The following is a 16,510-nucleotide window of genomic DNA, read 5'->3' as shown; positions in this document are numbered from 1 at the left end:
TAATTACATCTAGTTGGATAGGTTGAGTTCTGTAGGGGTTCTTTATTCTGTTCTTTGTGTTTCATTGTGTAATGCTGTGAACACATTTTTGTCTGTTTTAAAATCTAGTAGTCAACCTAGCTAACTTCATCCAGGTAATTTTCACTGTACACTTACCAAAACAATTTGCAAAGTTCTGGTCTGAGGCTGTCTGCTTAAGAATGTTTTGAGTGGTCTGACCTAGTCCACACAATTGGAACATGTGGCTCTTCTGGCAATGGTCAAAATTTGTAATCTTGGTGCTACCTGTACATCTGGAGTTATTTGGCAATTTGCTCCCTGGTATTGGTACACAAGGCACATCCTGGAGACAGACCTGTGAATGGAATGGACTGTGCAAGTAGAAAGGACAGGCAAGATATAGGCAACATATTTCTCACAGACACAGTGCATCCACATAGTAAGTCTTCCATTCAGTTTTAACTCAAATGTTGTAAGTTATATCATGCCTTTGGATGCATATGTGCATATTTATCAAATACTTTTATTAACTACAGATTAGAATCATAAAGGTCCACACTGCCAAACAAGTCCACATCAGTCAAGTCCACGTCACCTAACTATTCTATATAACTGTTATTAATTCAACTGCTATTAAATTAAAGAAAATGTACAACAAATTAAAATAACTTCTGTAATTAATGTTTGTGCTATGCCATCATTTTTAATGGTATTTTCTTTCTTTAGGTCAACTAGTAGAGAATATGCTTTGAAAATTATTAATAAAAGCAAGTGTAGAGGCAAAGTGAGTACTGGAAACATTATTTTATTCAAATGCTGGTAAAAACTAGAATTGTAAATCTCTGGAACATTTACAGTATTCTACATAAGGGGCACTCAGTAGGTCAGTTAGGCTCATGATTTGAATCTCAGCGTTAATTAGTTGGTATTCATGCATGTCCTTGGTAGATATATTATAATCTTTCTGGCAGTGAGACAGCAGACTGTTCCATCTTAGATTGAAGCAAGACATGTCAAAACATAAGTACTGCACAAATAATATGGCTTCTGCTGTCTACTCTGAGAAAATGATGATGCCTACAGCACTCTTCCTGCTGTAGGTAAAAAAATGGGAAAGAAGCATTTGGACACAAGAATTTAAAGTAGTAAGTACAATAAGTAATGTAAAATAATACTTTTCATGTATAGATAGTTTAAAAATCTATCAGGACGTGAGACTGGGGGACTTATTGTGTATCACATAGGTAAATACAAGTTAGTAATCTTTTAAGGACAAAATAACTTAGAAATTAGAAATTGCAGACAACTGCTGCTTGTGTCTACGTTGATCTCTATATTGTGGAAGCTGAGCGCAGGCTCTCGGTCACCTCTGCCTATCTCTCCCTGGACCATGACCCCAGCATCGAACATCAAGCCCTTGTTTTCATGACCAGCACCCTCCCATAGCTTTCCACCCCATCGTCTCCCAACCCCTCTTCCAACTTCTTCCCAAAATCCATAACCAGGACTACCCAAGCAGACCCATACTTCTATCCCTTCCTTGTCCCATGGAGCTTATTTCTTCCTACTTTGACTTGATATTTTTGTCTAGTTGCTTCCCACTTACATCTGCAATTTGATTGATGCTTTATATCGACTTTGAAATTTCCAGTTTGGCAGCACCAACCTCCTTCTCTTCACCATGAATGTGCAGTCCCACTCCATATACATCCTCCATTAAGATGGTCTGAGGGCGCTCCATGTCTTTCTTGAGAGAAACCCTGAACTATCCCCATTCACCATCACCATCCTTGCCTGGCCAAGCTCATCCTCACTTTGAACAACTTTATCTTTAATTCCTCTTACTTTCTTCCTCACGTGGCCTTGGGTACACATATGGGCTCCAGCTACGTGTGTCTCTTTGTGGGGTGCGTGGAACATTGCTTGTTCCAGTCCTATATTAGTTCTTCCCCAGAACTCTTTCTCTGATGTATCGATAACTTTGACTACATAGCCTCATGCTCTGCTTCCTGTAGGGATTCCATCCCATTCTCCCTGTTTCTCTGTCACTATCACATCATTTCTGATGATACCAGCTTCTGCAGAGGGCTCAAAAACATTCCCCTTTTTTTATCCACTGAGGATTCCCCACTATCATGGTTGAAAGGGCCCTCATTTTTCCCACAGTTCTGCCCTCAGCCTTTCCCACTCCTCCCACAACAATGATAGAGTCCCCATTGTCCTCACTTTCCACCCCATCAGTATCCATATTAAAAGGATCATAAACAGCCATTTCCAGAGGGATACCACCACATTCCTCTCCCTACACTGTCAGCATTTGGCAGGGACCATTCCCTCTGGAATACCCTTGTCCACTCATCTTCCACTCCCAACATCTCCCCACCTTCCCTTACAATCACAGAAAGTGCATCATCACTTATCCATTTACGTCCTCCTGCCTCGCTGTGCAAGGCACCAGACAGATCATCCTGGTGAAACAACAATTTACTTCCACTTCATTCAATTTAGTCCCCTGCTCACAAGTAGTCTCCTGTACTTTGGAGAGACAAAATACAGATTGACTGACCACTTTGCATAACACCCACACACTATCTGTAAAAACAACCTAGAGCTTCCATTTGCCTACCATATCAACACTCCCACCATGTTTCCATCCCAAAATGTCTGACTCAGGCCTGCTGCAATGCTCCAGCTAGAGGAACAACACCTCACTGACCAGCTAGTGACCTTACAGTTTTAAACCATTGAGTTTAGCAATTTTAGAATGTGAACATCCTTCTCTATGTTTGTTACCCTTCCCTCTGTCTTGTATTGGCACAGCTACCCATTTTCAACCATTTACATTACTCTTTAGCATTCAACCTATCTCTCAGCTCATCATTAATAACCTCTTTGTTTGCCAATTCTTTTGCTCTCTCTCTCTCTCTTTCTCTTCTGCCCCACCCCCACCCACCCCCATCTTCACCCCATTCCAGCTATTTTCAGTTCTGACAAAGAATCACTGGACTCAAAACTTTAGCTCTGTCTTTCTCTGTGCAGATGTTGCCAGACCCATTGATTTTCTCCAGCACAGTTTCTCGTTTAAAAAATTAAGACATTCTAGGCTACCATATCTTCATTGTCAGCAATGCCAATTCTACATCATGCAAATCTTAATTCCCTGGTCTTCCTATATGTTCCCTCTATTTTAAACTTCAAACAAATCATTTGTATATCTTCACACTTAGAGCAGCACAGTGGGCAACATGGTGGCACAGTGGCTAGCACTGCTGTCTCACAGTGCTAGAGACCCGAGTTCAATTCCTGCCTTAGGGGACTCTCTGTGTGGAGATTGCACATTCTCCCTGTGTCGGTGGAAAATGTGCGGCTTAGGTGAATTGGCCAGGCTAAATTGCCTATAATGTTAGGTGTAGGGGAATGGAACGGTGTGGACTTGTTGGGCCGAAGGGCCTGTTTCCACACTGTAAGTAATCTAAATTTATTGCTGTTGACTGTAAATATTTGCAACCCAGTTATTTTTCTGGACATTTGTCAACCCAAAGAATCCTTACAATGTGGAAACAGGCCATTTAGCCTATAAAGTCCACACCGACCCTCTGAAGAGCATATCACCCAGGACTGCTCTCCTACTCTATCCCATGGCCAGTCCACCTAACCAATACAGACACTTTGGAGTTTGGGAGGAAACCAGACCACCTAGAGGAAACCCACATGGACACGTAATATGTGCCAACTCCACACTGTCACCTGAGGGTGGGATCGAACCCAGGTCCCTGGCACTTTGAGGCAGCAATGCTAACCACTGAGCCACCATGCTGTCCCCAGCACCAGTAAATTTTCCCTAAGATGTAAGTTTCATCATACAAAATGACAACTAGTTTTGTATAACTGCTGTTCAACAGTGGATAACATATATTTGCCTTATATTGCTGTTGAAATGTGTGGTGCTGGAAAAGCACAGCAGGTTAGGCAGCATCCGAGGAGCAGGAGAATCGACATTTCGGACATAAGCCTTTCATCAGGAATGTGGACTGATTATTTTGCTGTGTATGATCAGAGCTAATTACAGAATCTAAACAGTATTTTTATTGCTTTGGTTTTGTCATGAAAATCATGTCAATCTTAAAAATATTGGACTAAAGTACTGCTTCTGCCTCTGACAGGAGCATATGATTCAAAATGAAGTGTCCATCTTACGAAGAGTTAAACATCCAAATATTGTTCTTTTAATTGAAGAAATGGATACACCAAGTGAACTTTATCTAGTCATGGAACTTGTCAAGGTAGAACATTTTGTTGAGCTATGAGTCACAGAATGAAATAAGTCCTGAAGAATAATTGTTGGCATGTTTTATTCTCCAATTGTATTTTGTGGATTTACATTCTGAGATGAATAAGGCAACTTTATATTTAAACTAGAAATCTTCATTAACTCTTCACTGCAAAGAAAAGATGTGATTTATTAATTTGTTCATTGATACAGAAAATATTCTGTTTTAATTGCATTTTAGTTCTACGTTTTGTAAAGGATTCTCAAATTAATTAAGCACATTAAATATGTAGGAATACATTATTATTTCCAATAACATGAAAGCAGCAGAAATAGCTTCTTTATCTATTCTGTTTGAGAAGGAATGTACTTGACAAATATTCATGAAGTGGTTTTTTTTCAGGGTGGAGATCTTTTTGATGCTATTACTTCCACCAACAAATATACAGAGCGTGATGCCAGTGGAATGCTGTACAATCTGGCCAGTGCTATCAAATACCTGCATAGCCTTAACATCGTGCACAGGGACATCAAACCAGAGAATCTACTGGTAAGTTATAATGTAAAAATTATGTCATTAATTAATTACTTATAATGATGACACAACTATAATACAGTATACTGGAACAATATGAGAAAAAAACATCATTTAATAGGGGAATGACTGGCTTATTTATAAAAGATCTTGGGAATTATTCACCATTATTGGTAAGTCATAAATTGATAATTGTATTAATAATTATGTTAGAAGTAGAAACAAAGCAACTCCCTCTTCGTGACATCTGCCAGACTTATAATTTCAGCCTGGTCTGGGTTATAAGTCACCCCAGTGCAGAAAAGCATGGTTAAATGTTAACGTCAATTCCATTTATATAAATGATTTGGATGTGAACATAAGGGGTATAGTTAGTAAGTTTGCAGATGACACCAAAATTGGAGGTATAGTGGTTAGCAAAGAAGATTACCTCAGATTACAAGGGGATCTTGATCAGATGCGTCAATGGACTGAGGAGTGGCAGATGGAGTTCAATTTAGATAAGTGTGAGGTGCTGCATTTCAGAAAAGCAAATCAGCGCCGGACTCATATTTAATGGCGAGGTCCAGGGGAATGTTGCTGAACAAATAGATCTTGGAGTGCAGATTCATAGTTCTTTGAAAGTGAAGTCACAGGTAGATAGGATAGTGAAGAAGGCTTTCTTTTATTGGTCAGAGCAATGAGTGTAAGAATTGGGGAGGTCATGTGTGGCTGTATAGGACATTGGTTAGGCCACTTTTGGAATATTGCGTGCAATTCTGGTCTCTTTCTTATTGGAAGGATGTTGTAAAACTTGAAAGGGTTTAAAAAACATTTACAAGGATGTTGCCAGGGTTGGAAGATTTGAGCTATAGGGAGAGGCTGAATAGGCTGGGGCTGTTTTCCCTGGAGTGTTGGAGGCTGAGGGGTGACCTTGTAGAGGTTTATAAAATCATGAGGGGCATGGATAGGATAAACAGACAAAGTCTTTTCCCTGGGGCGGGAGAGTCCAGAATTAGAGGGCATAGGTATAGGGTGAGAGGGGAAAGATATAAAAGGGGACCTAAGGGGCAACGTTTTCACAAAGAGGTTGATGCGTGCATGGAATGAGCTACCAGAGAAAGTGGTGGAGGCTGGTACAATTACAGTATTTAGAAGGTATCTAAATGGGTACAAAAGATAGGAAGGGTTTAGAGGGTTGTGAGCCAACTGCTGGCAAATGGGACTACATTAGGTTGGGATACCTGGTCGACATGGACGAGTTGCACCAAAGGGTTTGTTTCCATGATGTATATCTCCTTGAATCTAAGTTATTCAAAAAGACCTATCACCACCTTCTTCAGCAACTAGGGATGAGAAACAAATATCAACAGCCACAATCTAAGACAAAATAAGTTTTGTCTGCCCTCGCATTTGTGGATATCGCATTTGTTATGTATTATTTGACAAGATATGGACAAGTTCTGAGGGACAAACATATCATGGTTGTTTTTGGAACCAAATGAAGGCAGGACTAGAAAAAATACCACTGAGCTAGAACTCCCAAGTCCATTTTCACCCTCAGATATTTTCACAAGGCAGGGGTAGGAAGCAAGCATCAAAACTCATCTCATGTTAAGTGATTGCATTATGAACTTAAGAGTTGGGTATAGTTTTAATGGAGGCAGCCTAGATTTCAGCAGGTGTCACATGTTGCCTGGTAAACATCCCTTCCACAATACATTGAGGGTGACATGGGCATAGAATTTGCTATTGGTGGGACACTTTAATGCTCACAGTAGTGGTTTGGCAGCACCGCGACTGACCTTAAGGGATGGAACTGCTAGCTGAGTTCTGCAGACTGTAAAAAGGTATCTGTGGCAAATGGTGAGTGAGTGTTTGGGAATGAAGTGACTGCAACAGATAGATCAAATCTAAGCACTGTATTCTGCTACATATTGGAGTGTATAGTGGTGGTCAATGAAACAACTGATCAGTGGTGGAGCTACACAAAAATCTCCAATTCTCAACAATGAGGAAATCCAGCTCATCAGTGCAAAAGCTAAATCCAAAGTATTTGGAAGCAGTTACAGCCAGAAATGCTGAGTCGCTGATCCGTATCAACAACTAGCTCTGCATGTGTTGATTGGTATTGGCATTGGTTCACAGTTCCAGAATTCACTGTGTGCTGATATAGGAGGGAAATGCAGCTGGAAAGAAAATGAGAGGGAACACTGCATCTCAGCCTCGTCCCCAGGACCCCAGCATAACAATGTCAGTCTGCAATCAATTTCATTAACTCAATTGGTGACAAGCTGCAGGCATTGGCTATTGCAAAAGCTTTGGACCTTGACACATTCTGGCAATAATCTCAAGGCTTGTGCTCTGGAACTACCCTCTGCACTAATCAAGCTCCTCCAGCACAGATACAGCACGGTCATCTACCAATGGAAAATTGCTCAGCTATGTTCTGTCCTCAAAATGGATGAAACCAACTGGAGGTGACAAAATACAACTTGCTTCATCATATATATTTCCACTGACTATATGATAATCTAGAAACCCCATGGTCACTTTATCTCTGGATTTGTGACATGTTTGAAATTGGTATTTGCACAAGGTTCGATCAGAAACCTTGAAAATAATCCATCTTAGTTACTGATTTCCTGAAAATGTGCAATTCCAAATGACTTATTCCATGTCAAATGCTTTGAAGATTGAATTTACTATTCTGTAGCACTTCATATCAAACTGGAGAAACGATCTTTATTTTCAATGCCATCAATTTTCTTTCAAGTGCTTGGTGCTGTGTGCATATTTAGTTATATGTTTGCTTTGGTAGTACTTCAAAGAGATTCATTTGACATTTTCTAAAATATGCTTAAGGCTTTTGCCTCTTAGAAAGTGTTATGTGGTGCTACATAAGAGTTTAATTAGTTGAAAAATATTAATGATTACAGCAAAATAAGAACATTAATGTATAATGAAGTAAGTAGTTCTAAGGCCTGGAGATGATTTAGTATGCTAATCATAGACATAGGTCTGGGTCTTTAGAATGGAGATTTGATAGATAATAAATTGCATATTTCGAGAATAATACCAATTTCAACAAAAAAAATTCATTTTTTTATTATGTATGGTAAAATATGGTTGCTACAATTGGAAGCAGTAGACCATCTTAAGCAAAGCTTCTGATGAACATGTCAATACCAGAATTATAAATGTGTAGACTGGTCTTTTCCCATAAAACTATTCTTCAAATTGAAACATTGTGACTCAGGGACTCATATGTATATGATATGCTTTCATCTAATTGACTCAAACAAAAACAACAGAAAATCACAACTGATTATATAACAAAACTTGGGAAGGAAGGAGGAATTATACAATATAATGAAATGTGAAGAGCATTAACTAGATAAGGTTAGATTCCTTATCGTGTGGAATCAGGCCCTTTGTCCCAATAAATCCACACCAAGCCTCTGAAGAGTAACCCACCCAGACCCATTTCCCTCTGACTAATGAATCTAACACTATGGGCAATTTAGCATGGCCAATTCACCTGACCTGCACATTTTTCGACTGTGGGAGGACACCAGAGCATCCCCACACTGACACGGGGAGAATGTGGTAAAAACAAAATCTGCAGATGCTGGAAACCAGATTCTGGATTAGTGATGCTGGAAGAGCACAGCAGTTCAGGCACCATCCAAAGTGCAGCGAAATCAACGTTTCGGGCAAAAGCCCTTCATCAGGAATAAAGGCAGTGAGCCTGAGAGATAAGCTAGAGGAGGGTGGGGATGGGGAGAAAGTAGCATAGAATACCTGGGAGTTGCAGTGGGAGAGGGACTCCCTGAGATTCTTGTAGAGAGAGGAGGAAAACTTCTTCAAGGCAGGCATCCTTGCAAGAGGATTCGCAGTAGGGTTAAAATCAACGAGGTAAAAACAATGACTGCAGAAATGTGCAAACTCCTCACAGACAGTCGCCTGAGGCTGGAATCAAGCCTGGGACCATGGTGCTGTGAGGCAGCAGTGCTAACCACTGAGCCACCATGCCACACCAATATTGGAAAATGCAGCAGCCAGCTTGAACATGGTGAGTCTGTCCAACCAACATTAGTGCACTGATCAGATAATGGCCCGACACTCCTCCAAGTGACAATTATGATCAGATTGACACTCTATGTCTATTTCTTTCAGTTCGTGCCGAACTCCACATTTCTAGCTGGCAATTCTGATGCTGTCTCCTTCAGAAATACAGAGCCTACTTGAAAGCAAATAGATCTCCTCGGATTGGGGGAGGTCAGATTGTATCCCCTTTTGCAGCAGTCACTGAGCTGCGTCTTGAGATTTAAATGTTTAACAGCATGGCCAACCCCTGTGAAAGGGTATATGTGTAATTGTTAATTAGGTTGGCAACTGGATAGGGTGTCAGCGTGCCAGGTAATGAGGTGTAATTGGGTAGGTGAGTGTTGTGCTGGGTAAAGTGAGTTGATCAGTTTACTAGTTATCCAGGACTTAGACTGGATTTTTTTCTCACCTTAACCTTTCCTAGGTAACTTAAGTGAAGCAAAACTCTCTAAAGTCTCTGACCTTCGAATAGAATAGAAATTTATTGTCATGTGTACTTTTACGTGGAAAATACAACGAAAAGTTTTATAAGTCGCTCCACCACAGCACCTACATCAAAGACAGAAGTTACACAAAATATTAAAACAAAAATACAATTAAGACAAAGTTTATCGCAGTTTAATTCCCGGCTCCTGAGCTCAGGAATTCAGGAGCAATGAAATACCCTGAAGACACAACTGAGACATAACTGCCATTCTGGAACAAGGCCACCACACCAGGCCGGAATACTGGCCAGAAGCCTCTGTTGAAGAAAATCGCTATGCCAGCCGAGACAGCCAATCCTGGACAAGATTTGGAGATGCCAGTGTTGGGCTGGGGTGTACAAAGTTAAAAATTGCACAACACCAGGTGGTAGACAACCGCCTGATGAAGGAGCAGCACTCCGAAATAGTGCTTCCAAATAAATGTGTTGGACTATAACCTGGTGTTGTATGATTTTTAATCCTGGACAAGGCTGCCTGCAGGGCCACTGGCATACCAGGAAGACAACATTATTGGGTTTTTCAGAGCTCTCCAGACGGAGAGAAATTTCCCATTGGAATATTCAGTTTTGCAGGCAATTTCCAGAGTCTGTATCTGGTATGCACATGATCGCAATGCACAACTCGAGTCTGTGTTACTCCAGCAACTGTCTACCCACCAGAGTATCTGGATCACTGTGCTTTTAGAGATATGTATTTGTTACAATATTGGAAGAATTACCCAGCTGTTCCACCACGAGATGTTCACATACATCTGAAAGGGCATTTCCAACAGTGCAGCAATCCTTTAATTCTGCGGTGGTGTGTCGTTCTTGATATTATGCTTGAGTCTTTGATATGATTCTGGAATGCATAAATTTCTAAGTTAAATGTCAGAATATATAGACTACTGAACTATAGCTGATACTCCCGCAAGTAAGATATGATAATTGCCAATAATTATCAGAGATATTAAAACTATCTAATGATTACCTAGAGATACTAAAACTACCAATGCAAAACTCAGCAGGTAGCAAACAGGGACCAATTAGCATTGAGGAAAAAATAAACTAATGAGCTTTAAAAAAAATCTTTGGATTACTGTCTTATTTTGCAAGGAAATATACCAAAAAATGGTTGCTGATACCATAAATCGCGTAAACAAATGCATAATTCATAACAAAACTTAACAAATTTTCTAAAATCCAGTTTAAGGCTTCTTTCCCAATACAATAAACAGCCAGTTTTTTTTTATTAACCAGCACCTACGGGACCAGGAATGTGTGGTTGAGCAAATATTTCAGATAATCAAGAGGTACACATAAACCCTGACCAAGTGAAGCTTCGACTCACCAGCAGCCCTCAATAAATCTATATAAAGACATTAATACACCTGCTAAAAATGATGTAAAAGCACACAATAAGTAATAGAAATGTAATTCAAGGGGGTATACACATCACTGTTACATTTTATTTACAGCATAAATACTCCAATATTGCGATAGATCATGTCATTAGAGGTATATCATTTTTGTCGGTTTGTCAAGAATGCTGGTTGATAAGGTGTTGGTTACAATTAAGTTTGCTTTATATAAAAAGAAAGGTAACAATTGAATATACATTTTATAAATGTTTCAAAGATTGGTAAGTTATGCTTATGTACTGGAGCTTGATATTTGTAAGTCTATCTCACGAAGTCTATCTCAGAACATCTCTGCATCAGTTGTCTGCCCAGAATTATCTTTTTGCCCAGGTTTATTTTCAAGTATCAGAAGAGTTTCTCCCAGCCTCAGGCATTAACCTTTATTGCCACCGGTGTCAGCTAACTGGACATATACTTCAACTCATACTTGCTTAAATTTGAGCTCAACAGCATACTTTTTGTTTTATTCACTTGTGGGACATGGGGGTCACTGCCTGGGCTAGCATTTATTAACTGTCCCGACTTGCCCTTGAGAAGGTAGTGGTGAGATGATTTCCTGAACTTCATGTGCTACAATAAACCCACAACGTTGTTAGGGAGGGTTTTCCATGATTTTTATCCAACAGTCCTGAAGGAATGGTGATATATTTTGAAATCTGGATGGGAGCAGCTTGGAGGAGAACTTGCAGGTGGTGATTCTCCCAGTGCACCAGCTGCCCTTGTCCTTCGAAATGGAAATTTTCGTAGGTTTCAAATCTGAATTTACCCAAACAATCTATAGATTTTTGCCATGTAAGAGATGTTCCTTGAAATGCAGGAAATAGCAAAAGTCCTAGGTTCTACACCCAAACATAGTACTTCCCATTTCGCAGAAGCAGGAATGGAGTCAGCTGTTGTGGTTTACAGAGGATGGCTGGTCATTTAAATCACTAGCCACTTCTCTTGTAGGATTTTGATAAGGACTGAAATCTAAAATCTCGGGAGGTAAAAGCATGTTTTAACCTTGTCAACTGTTTTCTTTGAGTAGGCAGAGTATCTTTTGAGAGAAAAGGTACCCTTTTGGATCTGGTCCCATTACACATCTGAGGAAGATAAAGTCTACCTTGGGAGAAGTTAGTTGCTCCTTTTGAACAGGTCATATGCCCTTTGAGATTATTCACATAAAGCACATTGACAGTCCCAATAAATCAATCAGTCAAGGAATTGTCTGGAAAAGTTTAAAAAAAAATTGTTTTCTATTTCAGTCTATCTGTTGACAATAGCCTGAGGATTTCCATGACTAGAATAGTGGAACATGTCTGATTTCACAAGTATCCACTATCGCTGGAGGATAGTGGATGCTTCTTTTCAGTTTGGTTGATGGCTACAATGGTTTTGGACTTTGATATGAATTTATTTTCACAAATGGGTGTGCTTTTATTAACATAGTAATGTCTGAAATACACATATTTTATTTAATGAATTTTTAAAAAATCTCTGCATAGATCCCAAATTCTGCCCATGATGGACACTAGATGTGTTGACATGGTAGATGAAGGGGGAAAGGATGACAAGTGGAAGTATCTGGGTTGGTGTGAGTTGGTACTAAGATGTCATTGAGGCGTAAAGAACAAGGGTTAAATAGGGGGCATTGATTAGTGTGGCGGGTCTGAGGGTGCCATGGGGGTATTAGGAGTCATTGGTTCGGTTGTAGGAAGTGTGGGTAGTAAGGGAGTTGAGGGCAAGAGGGATGTTTTATCTGTTGCTTTTATTTTTTAAACTTTGGACCAGATTGACAGAATCTCCAGGCAGGCTTTACGTCAGTCCTGCTTTTCCTCCAAAACCAAATCACAATTGGGAAGATTGAGCAGTTGTTTGTCAAAGTTAAGTGTGCATGGCTGTAAAATTCTCCCTGTTTCTGCACACTTGACCCGGGAGCAAGACTCAGGGCCTGAATATTGCTTGTACTTGCTGTTTTGTTTCAGATGTGCAGCTTATTATTGATTTTTAATTGGAGGAGTTAAAATTGTTTTAGCTTTTCTAAAAAATCATGAATACTGCATTGGTTCTTGTACCACTTATGATGTGCGTTTATGCTGTTTTCTTCACTCATGGGACATGGGCATTGTTTGCTAGGTCAGTATTTATTGCACTCTTGGCACATTTTAAACCATATTTTGACCCTCCTGCCTAAATCTTCGGCCTAATTTCAACTCACTTAAGATGCATTCACTTGCAAAGAGTAAACGTCAAGTCCTATCTCTTCAATTACACATCTAGTAACATATTGTACTTGTTCCAACTCCTCTTTTGGGTGTCTACTTGGTGAAATATTTCAGGGTATCTTCCTGTATCAACAGCAATGTAAAGATGCCAATTTTTGTCATATAGCTACTGTCAAAGGTTGGAAACTGGAGAGCAAACTTTCTTTGCCTTCGTTCATAGGAAAGTCACATTATAGCCATCTACAATTCATATCTTTAAATCTTTTGAATGCAAAGCATGTTGTTTTCTCACTTCTTAATTCACATTCTCATTTTTGCAAGCATGTACTGCTTTGGCAACTTATGTCTTTGACCTTTGTGCTCAGCCATGTGCAGCCTTGGAACTGATGATTCCTTTAAGGCTGAAAGAAATAAAGCAAGGTGGTATTTTGAACAGTGACTAATTATTGGGTAATGATGTCTCAAATTAGTTGTTAAGGATAACAAATGCTTATTATTTCTTCTAACACCAGGGAACAATTAAGCTAGATAGTTGCTAGAAGTAGAGTGTGATTTAATGGTACTCGAAAATGGATTTACTGTTTCACAGTTGAGCAATTTTTTTATAACAAATTTTGATTAGTATGCATTTTTAATGTTATTATTAAGTTGTTCTTCTGAACCAGAGAACAGAACGCTCTAATATTATATTATACTGAGAATAATACATACATAAAGAAGAGGGCAGTAAATCTCAAAGCAAATATCTAAAGACATTAAGGAAAATTATGAAACTCTTAGCGAAGTGCATGCATTGAATACAGATGTAGACTCTGAATGGAAATATCTTAGTTACAGGCAACTATTACCATTACCAGATTGGTCTATTGACCCAAATTCTAGAATGCAAAGACAATGAATCCACATCAAGTTAAACAATTCACAGAATTAATGTTCCAATTAATATAGTAAATGTCAAATGATGTGCACCAGAGAGCCATTGTTTTGGCAGTGAGCAGTTACATTTACTGATTCTTTTTATGTTTTGTCACAATAGGTTTATGAACATCAGGATGGAAGCAAATCTCTAAAATTAGGGGACTTTGGCCTTGCTACCGTAGTAGATGGGCCTTTGTATACTGTCTGTGGAACACCTACATATGTGGCTCCAGAAATAATTGCTGAAACTGGGTATTGTATGACTGAATATGCTCACCACGTTATTATGTGTTGCATATCCCTTTTTACAATTATAACTTACTTTTTCTTTTGCCAATTGAAAGCTTTTTTTCCTGTTTTCTCCTGAAGTCACTTCTGGCTGTCATATGGTATCTCAATTAAGTATTTCATGTATATTTCAGCTATAGACCTAAATAAGGACAAGTGATAGGCTATGCAATCATGAAGAACATCACACCCAAGCTTGGACTTCTTTCTATCTTGAGCCCAGGTGTGGTGGTGGCAATTCTGGTTACTCCTATGGGATGCGCTGATTCAGTACAGATTTAAGAACTGAGACCGACTCTCGTTTAAAACAAGGTTGTTTGCATAGTTTATTAGGGCTAACAGGTTCCTGAACAGACTTCACACACTAGCTACAACCAAATAAGATTGCTGACTGGCTACTAAAGTACAAAAGGCCCACTAATAAATGGGCCCTCCTGTCAGGTGGTCTTAGTGAGTCTCAGCCGTTTTCCATTTAGCTTGCAGTTGACTTCGGGAAACCCACAAATTAGTAACCATCTGCTTAATTGATGTCCTCATACAATATAAAAGCATTTTGGTGCTATATCAGGTTTATCTTTATCTGCTAAGGCCATCTGAGAAGTTCTGTTTCAAATTTACAATGTATATGGAGGACATTTCACTCGTATCAGTGTCAGTGTGCAGTTCTTTGATGTGTATACAGGACCTGTAATGTGAATCAGTTATGAGTGCTTTCTACGTGATGGAATAGATGTCAAAGTACAGTGCATGAACAGATATTCTCTCAGTTAAAAGAAGACCACTTTTCTTGATAAATCGGTGGCAGAAATATGTTTTAAATTTTAGTTCTAGAATATTTATCAGCATTTGCTGACCTGATTCATATTTATTTTTAACTGACCATATATACTTAAGTAAAAGTCGATCTCATGTAAAAGTTGACCCTGTATTTTTGGCCAAAAAATATGGAATTTTCCATATATCTTGTGTAAAAGGGGACCCTAGTTCTTTACAGATAACAGGTCAACATTTGTAAGTCAAGGTATGTTCCTGTGCATAAATATTACAATGAGGAAATGAGTCTTTTTGTGCTATGATGTGTTTTGATGTACAAATCACACCGATTTGGCACAAAAGTTTAAGATGCAGCGGGTCAGAGACAGGTGACAATCTCCCTTTCCGTACAGCTCAGCAGAGCTTAGTTCCCCTTAGCACTTGTGAAATACATAAGGATAGAATTTCAGATTTTAAGGCAAGTACTGGTTGATGCACCAATGAATTACCATAATTCATTGTGATTTTGCTATTTATTCATTTAGAGATTGATTGGGCTTCTGCTAATGAAATGGTATTTTGGGTGTAGCATGAATTTCAGCCCCTCAAAAGTAGTATCAATGTAACAGTTGATCCTATAAATTTAACCTTAAAAAATAGTCTCAAAAATTTGACTTTTACACAAGTATATACAATAATTTTTACTTGTTACAACCCTACTAATATCTCAAATTCCACATGTTCTTAAAAGCTTCAGGTAAATTTTCTATGCTTAACAAATATATTATGTGAAATAGAATATTCTTTATTTAAAACCAGGTGACAGCTCTTAGGTCAGAGTTTACTTAAGTTAATAATTAAACTTGAATATAGCTTGAAAACACTCTTAACCAAACATCAAAAAAGCATTTCCTTTTGCAATAGTGAGCCATTTCGATTGAATGTATAAGCACTTCTTGTGCCAACTTTATTGCCAATTTAAGGGGAGATTTTGAGATAAAACAGCAGAGCTCTTTTCATGTAGAGCTTGTGAAGCATCTGTTGATTTCTGTTGATTCAAGCCTATATCTCAGAAATGAGAGGAACTTTAACTTTTACTTTGCTGCTTTCTGCTTTACTATTATAATGATTTTTAACTCACAAGTCAGTATTTCTTCTTTGAAGAGATGGATCAAGTCACTTTTATTTAGAATTCTGCCAACTCACCCAACTGGAAGCTAATAAAACACTGACTGAGACATCAAAACAACTTTAGTACTATCTTCGAGTGATAGCTCTCTAATTGAGAGACAAAAACATCATTATTCATTAGGATAGTGTATGGTGTCTCTTAATTATAATGTAGCATTTTCTCTGATAAATATGTGTGAATCTTATAGTAATTCATATTCTACAAATCGGGACAGGGCTTGATTATACTTCACACTTACATTTCTAATGTGGACTTTTTCTTCAAAGCTATGGTCTGAAGGTGGACATCTGGGCTGCTGGTGTGATTACTTACATTCTACTTTGTGGTTTTCCTCCATTTCGTGGGTATGTACAGTGCACATTCTTTCTGGTTTTGGC

The 16,510-nt window shown here is 38.8% G+C and overlaps 1 protein-coding gene across 1 annotated transcript in view; it reads left to right on the top strand.

The window, feature by feature from the left end:
- Positions 1–16,510, top strand: part of dclk1a (doublecortin-like kinase 1a) — a 351,798-nt gene that overhangs the window by 271,681 nt on the left and 63,607 nt on the right. The window contains exons 8-12 of the mRNA XM_060826980.1: positions 727–784; positions 4,164–4,283; positions 4,674–4,820; positions 14,019–14,152; positions 16,400–16,477. Of these exons, the coding sequence (XP_060682963.1) occupies positions 727–784; positions 4,164–4,283; positions 4,674–4,820; positions 14,019–14,152; positions 16,400–16,477 (537 nt within the window). The remainder of the gene's footprint in view (positions 1–726; positions 785–4,163; positions 4,284–4,673; positions 4,821–14,018; positions 14,153–16,399; positions 16,478–16,510) is intronic.

Source organism: Hemiscyllium ocellatum, chromosome 6, assembly GCF_020745735.1.
Source record: "Hemiscyllium ocellatum isolate sHemOce1 chromosome 6, sHemOce1.pat.X.cur, whole genome shotgun sequence".
Lineage (NCBI taxonomy): Eukaryota > Metazoa > Chordata > Chondrichthyes > Orectolobiformes > Hemiscylliidae > Hemiscyllium > Hemiscyllium ocellatum.
The sequence above is the reverse complement of the archived record's forward strand: the minus strand, read 5'-3'. Positions and strand labels throughout refer to the sequence as shown.